Source organism: Octopus bimaculoides, chromosome 24 (assembly GCF_046866305.1).
Source record: "Octopus bimaculoides isolate indiv1 chromosome 24, ASM4686630v1, whole genome shotgun sequence".
Lineage (NCBI taxonomy): Eukaryota > Metazoa > Mollusca > Cephalopoda > Octopoda > Octopodidae > Octopus > Octopus bimaculoides.
In genome coordinates this window covers 28,493,706-28,505,240 of record NC_142951.1, presented here as the reverse complement: position 1 = coordinate 28,505,240, position 11,535 = coordinate 28,493,706, and the positions used below count along the sequence as shown (strand labels likewise).

General features: G+C 37.6%; 1 protein-coding gene across 10 annotated transcripts in view; it reads right to left on the bottom strand.

Annotated features, from left to right (window-relative positions):
* The window catches only part of LOC106877620 (arf-GAP with coiled-coil, ANK repeat and PH domain-containing protein 2), a 244,660-nt gene that overhangs the window by 127,576 nt on the left and 105,549 nt on the right, over positions 1-11,535 (bottom strand). For all 10 annotated transcript variants that reach the window (XM_089341376.1, XM_089341369.1, XM_089341367.1 and 7 more), the window contains 5 exons: positions 11,173-11,226; positions 9,059-9,117; positions 7,124-7,307; positions 6,339-6,383; positions 5,421-5,516 (listed from right to left, as the gene is read on the bottom strand). In XM_089341376.1, the coding sequence (XP_089197502.1) occupies positions 5,421-5,516; positions 6,339-6,383; positions 7,124-7,307; positions 9,059-9,117; positions 11,173-11,226 (438 nt within the window). The remainder of the gene's footprint in view (positions 1-5,420; positions 5,517-6,338; positions 6,384-7,123; positions 7,308-9,058; positions 9,118-11,172; positions 11,227-11,535) is intronic.

Sequence of the window (11,535 nt, the reverse complement as noted above, 5' to 3'; positions counted from 1 at the left end):
AGATACAGGCTGACTATGAATGAGGACAAAGGTGGTGGTGGTGGTGGTGCCAGTTGTCTCATGTACAGTGTGCATGGAGGGGATGGATTGCTGTAACCACGCCCCCACACAGCATGGCCATGAGTTCGAAGACAAGGGTGGAAGAGAGATGGGTAGCCATTGTCAAACCACTCTTCCTCAAGTACACAGGGTGCCATGAACACAAGTTGAACAAGGGCCGGTTTCCTTGATGGTGGTGGTGGTGGTGGTGGTGGAGGGCAAGGTGTAATTTTTTGAGTAAAGAGATCATTATTACCTACCACCCTGAAGTCCACAGGGTGGCCATGAATACGAGGGCAAGGGTGGATGGTAGAGGCTGGCAAGGAAGGTAGGAACTGTGGAGCACAGGTGACAGTGGATACATATCCATGTTTGACAAGCAAAGGAAACAAAAATAGGGTTAAATAATTTTATGGGTGGATGGACATAAATGTGTTTGGTGATGGTGGTGGTGGCTGTGATGGTGTGGTGGTGGTGGTAGTGATGATGGTGGTGGAAGAGTTACTGGTAGTATTAGTAATAGTGGTGGTGGTAGGACTAGTGAAGTTAGTTGTAATAGGGGTGTGTGCATGAGTGTGTGCATGAGTGTATGTATGGGTGTATGTATGGGTGTATGTTTGTGTATGCGTACGTCTGTATGTATTATGTTTGTGTTCATGTGAGTGTATGTGTGTGTGTGTATATAGATATGTTTGTGTATGTGTGTATGTGTTATGTATGTTTGCATGTGCATGTATTATGCATGTGTATGTATGTTTATGTTTGTATGTGTATCATATGTTTGTGTATGAATGTGTGGATTTATGTGTGGATTTATGTGTGTGCAGTAAGTCGCTGGTAAAGGTTGTGTGTGTGTGTGTGTGTGTGTGTGTGTGTGTGCAGAGGTGGTTGAGAATTGTCATTAACAAGTGTTTTCCTTTTGCTCTAAGACAAAGTAGAGAAATAACCCAAGCGTCTACCTTCTTACATATCGGTTAAGGTGGAAGGCAGGAAGGGGTCAGAAATGCAAGAGGAAATAACGGAGTTACTTTACATATATATATATATATATTTTTCTTTTTTTTTTATTCTTTTACTTGTTTCAGTCATTTGACTGCAGCCATGCTGGAGCACCACATTTAATCAAGCAAATCGACTCCAGGACTTATTCTTTGTATGCCTAGTACTTATTCTATCGGTCACTTTTGCCGAACGGGGACGTAAACACACCAGCATCAGTTGTCAAGCAATGTTAGGGGACAAACACAAAAACACACACACACACACACACACATAAATATATGACGGGCTTCTTTCTGTTTCCATCTACCAAATCCACTCACAAGGCTTTGGTTGGACTGAGGTTATAGTAGAAAACACTTGCAAAGGTGCTACGCAGTGGGACTGAACCCGGAACCATATGGTTGGTAAGCAAACTATTTACTACACAGCCACTCCTGCACCTATGTATGTATGTATGTATATATGTGTGTGTATATATATATATATATATATATATATATATATATACCAAATTTAGATTGGAGCCTGGTGTTGCCATCCGGTTTCATCAGTCCTCAGTCAAATCGTCCAACCCATGCTAGCATGGAAAGCGGACGTTAAAAGATGATGATGATATATATATATATATATATATATATATATATATATATATATATATATATATATATATAGTAAAGATTATTTGCCAGCATAACATACTCTAGAGTACTGTTACTGAATGTCTGTCTCTCGTTGAGAGATTTACAAATAGTAATTTTTTTATGTGTGTGTGTGTGTGTGTGTGTGTGTGTGTGTGTAAGGTATGGGATTGTGTGGCTGAGAGAAAAATCTATGCACTGAAAAAAATGTAGGGAAAAGGAGGAAACAAAAGAGGGGAAAGGGGTTAGCTGGAAAGCAGAAACAAGAGGCACGGTGTGACAGGATTTAACGAACTGCTTGACTTTCAGGTGTTTTGTTAACAATGAAGGTGAACAAGAAGAAAGGTGAGAAGGAAGTGGACAGAAGATCTGTAATAAATGAGAAAGGTGTTAACAGTGGCCATTCCACATTACATTTTTTTATATTCTATTACTTGTTTCAGTCACTTGACTGCAGCCATACTGGAGCAGTGCCTTTTTAGTCGAACAAATCGACCCCTGGACTTATTCTTTGTAAGTCTAGTACTTATTCTATCGGTCTCTTTTGCCAAACCACTAGTCACAGGGATGTAAACACACCGACATTAGTTGTCAAGCAATGGTGAGGGGACAAACACAGACACACAAACATGCACACACACACACACACAAACACATTTATTTATATATATATATATATATATGCATACACAACAGGCTTCTTTCAGTTTCCATCTACCAAATCCACTCACAAGACTTTAGTCAGCCCAAGGCCATATAGTACACTTACCCATGGTGCCACATGGTGGGACTGGAGCCAGAACTATGTGGTTGGGAAGTAAGCTCCTTACTACGCAGCCATGCCTACACCTATATTAGCTTGCTTGGAAACAGGTGAGGGTTGGTGACAGGAAGAGTATCCAGTCATAGAAAATCTACTTCAATAAATTCCATCCGAACCATGCAAGCATAGAAAAGTGTGCATGATTATGATGATGAATCACTACAGGTCTCCAATGAACGAATTACTATTTCGACCGCATTTACGATAATCATAATTAGGACAGACTGTCTGAACTTATTTCTAAACAAATATCATAAGATTATTTGAAGAGCAACAAATTTTTCTTTTTATCGGATTTTTTCTTTCTGTCACAAAACAACAAAAGACAAACACACAACAAACACACAACAAACACACAACAAACACAACAAACACACAACAAACACACAACAAACACACAACAAACAAGCATCTCCATACATAGAGAGTTCTGCCAGCTCGCCACCTTAATGACTCTAAACATTAATGACTCTAAACCTTAATGACTCTAAACATTAGCAAAATTATTTATTAAGCTACAAAATACTGAGTTAAACTCTGACAAATGGCAGAACGTGGTAGGGAAATAGCTCCAGAATATAAGGGAAAACTCCTCTAACTTCTACTAGGTCTTCAGTAATGCCTCGATTATCAGATATGGCCATTGGATGACTCACAACCAATGCTGCCGCTGCCACTACCACAGCAACTACTATGAAGTGAGAATGTAACTTATGCCAAAGGGATTGGCAGAGAAATAGGTTTTTCCTGAGCTGACTAGACTATGATGATAGCAGTTCCTTTATATCTAAGGAACTGCAATGACGAACAGTGCCACACCTTCAAGCGGCCATGTAAATCAATCGCTGATGCTGCAGGGCTTGTCTCCCTGGCAGAGCTGGTTTTAAAATGGGAGTCAGTCACTCATTCCAATCCCACTTGGAAGTCTGACCATAGTGGCACAGTGGGCTAAGAGGGCAACGGTGCCCAGCAAGCTGTTGGTTTTACGTTGGAGTGGCCTTCACATAAGTGAACTGCCTTACAGGGCTGGAGAGTTCCACCTGGCCTGGCGGCTAGACTATAAGGGTAAAGACCCCTTTCAGTCATGAATGACCACGGGATTGCACCTAGAAAGTTCTCCTCCAAGGCACAAGTTTAGGCAAGGTTGCTTATGGAAGACCAGCAGTTGTCAATGCATACCGGCCTCCCCTCTCCACACTACTAGTGTTATCCAAGGGAAAGGCAAAGGCCGACACACCTTGGCACCAGTGACATTGCAACTCATTTTTACAGTTGAGTGAACTGGAGCAACAGGAAAAATAAAGTGTCTTGCTCAAATGCTATGCACGGAGTTTCGTTCAGTACTGATGCAGAATTGAGAGCTTGGTTGGATCAATTTTTCAAGTCGAAATCAGGTGATTTCTACCAACGAGGTATTGAAAATCTTGTTGAACATTGGGAAGAAGTTGTAAACAACAAGGGTGAATACATAATTGATTAATTAGTTGTTATTTTTTATTAAACCTTTTAAAAAATTTAAATTAAAAAAAAAACAGCGGGAACTTAGTTGCCAACCCAATATAAGGAAACAAATGTTTATGGCCTTAGAACAGGTTAAATATGTCTCAAACATATATGAACTGATTTAAATGTTGTTTAAGAGTGAAGTTAAGGTATAATTATTTCTCGTTTATTTAATGATACTTTCAGTGAAACACATGTGACACAGCCACACTCACACACCATAACTCTCTGTAATGTTAATAACAATAGATCCACTGTCCCACTACTACCGTAACTTTACCCTTCCACCACCAAAGAAGACACAATGTTTAACAAAACTATCATCATCATAATCATCGTCGTCGTCATCTTCATTAGCAGCAGCAGCAGCAACAATGACAATAGAGTTATCCACTGTTTTCTCTCATGATAAAAGGGCAGTTACCAGGATAAAAACATATCAATTGTATATCAAGTGTTTGTGTACTTTATGAAATATAAAGGATTGTGAGCATGCATGTGTGTGTGTGTGGGGGGGGTCACGGAGTTCACTTTACAAGCACGTGGTTCTGATCTCTATGTGACTATGGGAAAAGCAAAACAACGACTGGAGCTGGAAAAGAATACTGCAGGCCACTAAACAGAGAAAAGTAGGAAGGAAACCCAGATTGAAACAGAAGCACCATGCAGGTACTTTTGATGGTCTTTGTGGCCAGGTGATATATAACACAGTTCAGAATAAAGAAGATCACCCAAATGCTCCGAGTTCAATCTCTACTAAAGGCAGCATTTTGAAAACAGCAGAAGGACATCTTAGGAGTCATAATCTAAGTGGGCCCAACTCCCTTAGAGTGTCAAGAACTAATGAGCTGAAACACTTGTTTGACAGGAGTCCTTCCTCTGAAGGTTGTTCCTGCTGTTCACTGGCCCCTTGTCTGTCCTTGTTTGTCCCCTCTAAGTTTAGCCCCTTGTGGGCAATAAAGAAATAAGAAGCTTGCTTCCCAACCACATGGTTCCAGGTTCAGTCCTACTGCATGGTATCTTGGGTAAGTGTCTTCTACTATAGCCTCAGGCCGACTAAAGCCTTGTGAGTGGAATTGGTAGACGGAAACTTAAAGAAGCCCGTCGTGTATATATATGTGAGTGAGTGTGTGTGTGTGTGTGTGTGTGTGTGTGTGTGTGTTTTTCTGTGTTTGTCCCTCACCACAACTCGACAACAGCTGTTGCTGTTTACATCCCTATAACTTAGTGGTTCAGCAAAAGACACCAATAGAGTAAGTACCAGGCTTTAAGAAATAAGTACCAGGGTCTATACATTTGACTAAAATTTCAAGGTGATGCCCCAACATGGCCACAGCCGAATGACTGAAACAACTAAAAGATAAAAAAGATATACAGTAAATAGATGTTGGTATGTAACAGAAATATGAACTTACCTGGTCTCTGACATTCTTCACATAAGGGTCTAAATCGATGAAAAGGTCATGGCCCTGATGAAAGTATGTATTTTGAGCATTCATGAAAGATAACATCTGCAATAAAAAAAGCAAAAATCAAGGAATAAACACTGGTGATGGCTGATGAAATATTCATATCAATCGTTAGCACAAGGTTGCACATTATTGGTGGGCAGGAAGGAGTTTATAATTAACTGACACAATATATAACTGGTACTCTCTTTCATCAACCCGTCAAAGAATGGAAAGCAAAATCCAAGTCAAGCCTAACAGGATTTGAACTCAGAACATTAGTGTCATACCTAAATACTGCAAGGTAATTTAATCAGGTACACTATTGCTTCTACCCTAAAAAGCATCAACAACATCAAGGAGCCAACAAGGGAGACGCTACATCAGTGGTTCTTATGGGTCTATATGACTTGGGAAGGATATCTACTTTTACTTTGCTAACCATGTGGTTTTGGGATCAGTCCCACAACATGACACCGTGGGTAAATATCCTCTACAACAGCCTCAGGTTCACCAAAGTCTTGTGAGCTGATTTGGAAGATGGAAAATGAAAGAAACTTGTCGTGTGTGTGTGTGTGTGTGTGTGTGTGTGTGTGTGTGTGTGTGTGTGTGTGTGTGTGTTCCCCACCACTGCATGACTACCTGTTTTGTTTTGATTACATCCTCAAAACTAAGCAGTTCAGCAAAAGAGACTGATAGAATAACAACCAAGCTTCAAAGAAAATAAATACAAGGTTGATTTATTCAACTAAACCCTTCAAGGCAGTGCCCCAGCATGGCCACAGTTCAATGACAACAAGTAAAAGATGAAACTATATACTGACACAAACACAGTTCAATACTCAAATTACAGATAAAACCAATCAATACAATTTATATACTCACAGTTTCTAAGACATCAAATCGTTTCTTCAATCGCAGAACATTAATCTGGAATACATAATTAAAATGTTCATGATTTATACCACACACAATAAAGAGTGCTTAATAAACAAAATATAATAACCAGACACAATGCACAACGAGTAATTAATATATAATGATCTCACACAATGCACAGAGAAGAATTAATATAAAAATAATCACAGAAGATGAACAGAATGCTTAAAACACCATGGTTACACACACACTCTTTCGAACTATTATCACCACAATATACTAAATAGGTGTAGCTGTGTGGTAAGAAGCTTGGTTCCCAGCCACATGGTTCTGGGTTCAGTCCCACTACATGGCACCTTGGGCAGGTGTCTTCTACTATAGCCTTGGGCCGACCAAAGTCTTGTGAATGGATTTGGTAGACGGAAACTGAAAGAAGTTCACCGTGTGTGCATATATATATATATGTATATATATATATATATATACACACATATACACACACACACACACACACACAGATATATATAATCTGAGTGAGTGAGTGTGTGTGTTTGTGTTTGTCCACCACCACCACCACCACCACTAGACAACTGGTGTTGGTGTGTTTACATCCCTGTAACTTAGCGGTTAGGAGATGTAGGAGACGTGAAAAGTAGGAGATGTGAAAAGTTGGAGGGGGAAAGATAAAGAAAAAAGAGAAAGATGAAGAGAGATGGAAGAGGTGAGTAGTAGAGAAAAAAGAAAGAAGTGATGCTAAAACTCAATTGAGTAGCATGAAGATTTGTAGTTACCTGGTAAACATAGTCCAAAGAATTGTGTGCGAAAGCAGAACTCATAGCTATCAATCCATTTGTTGCATCCTCACATTCCTGAGGTTTGCTGCGAAGGGCATTAGAGTTTTTTATCAAGGCATTGTCCATCTCATCACTGATTTTCTCAAAATATTTCTTTGCTTCTTTCACTTTTCGGATATCCCTAAAGAAAAATAAGGGATGGAAGAACAGACAAATTAGCCAAGCAAAAATGAAACCTACAAATGAAATTTGACTGCGAAATTGAGGATTGAGATATAGGTGGAAGAATTTATAGACTCTCGGGCAAGGGTTCGGGGTGAGCAAAATTAACCCAGCAATCAAGAACTTCTTTGCAAAATCCTAGTTTCGGGAAATTTTGAGTACTCCTGCAGAGTTAGACACTGGAGCTTTCATATTTCACTGCTATGACTACACTCCGTTTCAAGGGAAAACTAAAAGTGGCAAAAGTAACCCCTGAATTGTAAGTGACTAAATGCTGGATCTTTGGAGTCAAACTCTTGTAAATGAGAGTCCTGAAGAGGCATGCTTCATCATGTAGAGATCAATAGGCAGTATTTAAAATATATTATCCACAAGTTAAGGTTGGTGATAGAAAAAAACACTACAATCATCATCGTCTAACATCCACTTTCCATGCAGGCATGGGTTGGACAGTTTGACAGGAGCTGGCCAGGTAGAAGACTGCACCATACTTCTGTGTCTGGTTTGTCATGGATTTTACAGTTGGATGCCCTTCCTAAAACCAACCACTCTGCAGAGTGGACTGAGTGCTTTTTACATGGCACCAGCACAGGTAAGGTCAATTTTGGCGTGGCATTTTTACAGCTTCCAAATGGCAACTACTTTACAGTGTGGACTGGGTGCTTTTTACATGGCATGAGTATCGTAAAATCCTGCTTCAAATAACTAACTATATGTCCAATCCATGCTAGAATGAAAATAATGGATGTTAAAGAACAATATACAGCAAGTATATAAAACACAGACCACACAATATCCAAAATAAAAGGGCAAAGACAGGAGACAACAGCCCACTGATGGATATATTCTTCTTCATGCCTAAAGAATTCTGGTTATACTATTAATTTGCTTATGCCACAAAGTTAACTTGACTGGAAGCTCCATCAGTTTTTAATCATTGTTGTCAACTGGAGGACTATAGCAATGTAAAATAGTATCTTAGACAAAGACAAGACATTGGACCTACAATCTAATGAATAAGCCAAGTTACTTGACATTCGGACCATACACATTCTTACACTATACAGAGAGTGCTCATACACTGACTATACAGAATATAGAGAGAATTTGCATAATAACCACACACAAAAGTTGACCAACATCGAGACACAAGTGGCAGGATTATATAGTTAGAAGTTCAGACAGTAAAAAAAAATAACTTAGATTATGTACATGTAAAGTCTACCCATGTACATTCAGTTACTGGAAATTTCATTCTTTCATGCTAGAGCTGTGCTCCCTTTTGAGGATAAATCTAAAGAAAGCTTCAAACATATTTAGCTGAATACTTGGTCTTAAAATCCTTCTCAAAAAGTTCTGAAGTCATGCTTCATCAAGTAGGGCCTAGAGAATTCATGGATGTCCATGGTTAATGTTAAATAGTGAAACATCCAGAATCAGTGATTGGGTCTGTTTAGCAAGCTTGGTTCACTTCTTGGCAATAGACTGGTATGTGGATTGAATATTAAAACAAAATTAGAAACATCTCAAAAATCAGTATCAACCCCCACCAAATTTCATTATCTTCCTAAAACATACAAACATGTAGATGCATAGAAACAACCCAATGTGCACATGCACTCACACACACACACACACACACACACACACACACACACACACACACACACACACACACACACACACAAATCTAAATGCAAAATTACTCACTGTTTTATAAAATTGTTAATATTTTTGCAAACAGATCTGTTTGCTTGGTCCATCAACATCTGAAAATAAAGAAAAAGAGGAGTTTTTGAGGAAGAAGAGGAATAATATCTAAACCAGAATGACTGACATAAAATAATGTTTAATGATGAAAGAGCAATGAAAGATGTAAATGTTGTTCCAAGCTTTTAACATCAACACCATCTGCTTGATTAAGAATGTTTTTAAATGATTATGCAAAATGGAGGTACTCTCTACCAGGAATCAATCACCAATATTATTTTGAACATTTGTATCTATTGTCAATTGAAGAAATTCAAACTGTGAAAACTACCAAAATAGTGGTCCACTTCCAGTTAGTTTGGAACTCCACTACCAAGATGATGTTACACAATTTGAACCTGCTCCTGCCAGGTAAATAACATGAGAAACATATGGTGCTTGACTTAGAGCACAGTATAATTTTATTAATGAGACAACAATACTTGATATTGTGGTAATTTAGCCATAGGTCAACCTTCAAGGCAAAAACCTATAATAAAGAAATATTCTAGCCTTGATGATCAAATTTTTTTTTTTTTTTTTTGTGGGGAGTGGTTGTCTCAGACAACATATCATTTCTAATTTTAAGTAGGGTCTGATTCAACTGATGTTTCTAGCAAGTCAGTCAAAAGTATAGACATGTGTCAGCTTCACTCAGCCTTTTATTTATTTTTTTTTTTTTTTAAGCTGGGACAAAGGCAAGGAAGAAATGACATGTTTTCATAAGAGGACAATCTATATATAAGACACGAGTCAAACAATCCATTAATTTGTTGGTTAAGTAGCTACCAATTGCCAAATAATAAAGAAGTGAAATTGCAAGAGTGTATGTGATTATCGTTTTTGGCGTAATGGTCCTCCCAAAATACAACAAAATATTAAATTACATTTTACAAAAATCACATTTATAGTACCCCGATATGTTGCGGCACTAAAATTCTCTGATGTTAATAGAACCATTACTACAGGTTTGTTTTGTATAATTCTATTACTTAAGGGGAGATAACCCCCAACGCTTATCTAATGTTAAAGCATATCTAAGAAAGATAACTCCAAACTTTTTCGTTATTGTATTTCGTTGGCAAAATTCATCATGTAAATCCGTTATATTAAAATAAATTTCGTGAGAGGGGAGAGTCATTATGCGAATATTAGTTACACAAGCACTCATTCAATACCACTCCTTTATTATTAGTAAATTGGTTAAATTAATCAATCGTTTGTTTAACTTATTGGTTAAACAGTCGTTTGATTTTGTTTTTGTTTTTTATTGGGCTTTTAGTTGCCATTTGCAACGTTTTCAACTGGACTTTCATGTAAAACGAAAATAAAACAAACGACAGACTGTTTAACCAACACGTTAAACGAACGATAGATTAATTTAATCAACTGCCTGATAATAAAGGAGTGGAACTGAACTTGTGCGTGTGTTATTAATGTCGACGTAATGACTCCCCCAAACTTTTTTAACGTAAAAGGGGAAAACCGAAACCGTCCTCAATGAAGACGTTTTAACATCACTTTCATAAATAACATTGTGACAAAATACATAGTACTATAGGTTGTCTTTCATTCTTCAGGATCGAAATACCAAATTATACAGTGTTTGATGTTCGTTTTTTTTTGTTTTTTTTTGACAGTCTTTTTTAGGAGACAGTTTTTTGATTAGGAAGTACTATTGAAATGAAATTATAAATGCTGTGTCCTGTCAGTGTTAATGTCGAAATTCCAACACTATTTTACAGGAATGGAAGACAAGGCAACATTAAGTAACAGTCCAATGAAATTACAATTGCTGTCAGTCAGATTTAGGTTTACACGTCCTGCATGTGTGTTTTATATAAGAGAAAAACATGTAATAATTGAAGTAGAAAAAAGATGGATTTCATATACAAACTTCTGTTTGTTCTTCAAGTTGCAATCCAGAAACTTTTAGTGGAAGTAATTACAATGGTTTCTTATTGTGTTTGATTTTTTTTTTTTTTTTTTGTTAATTATTTATAAGAAATAAAAGACTACAAATCTATATATGTATAATTAACCAATCCAAAATAAAGTAATTTATTTGTACTTACTGAAAAATATTTCATCACTTCTGTCATAGCATCAGCAAAACGGGTCAGGGATTTCTGGTAAAAGATTAAGACAAATCATTGAATATTGTGGGTCATTATCCTTTCGTTTTGAAATCAAACCAAAATAGTACAAACACAACACTGACTTACCAGACACTGGTCATTCAAAACCTCTTATAAGTAACACTAATTTACAAGCAGAAACTTCAAATTCTCAAGGCTGCCAGAGAGCCTTATAGGTACGTTGCACAGGCTAGTATCTTGAACTATTTAACACAGTATTTATCAACTTATATTGTTTATACTAATTTCACGGCAAAATTCAATTTCACGATTGGTGTTTTCTGCAATAGACTTGACATA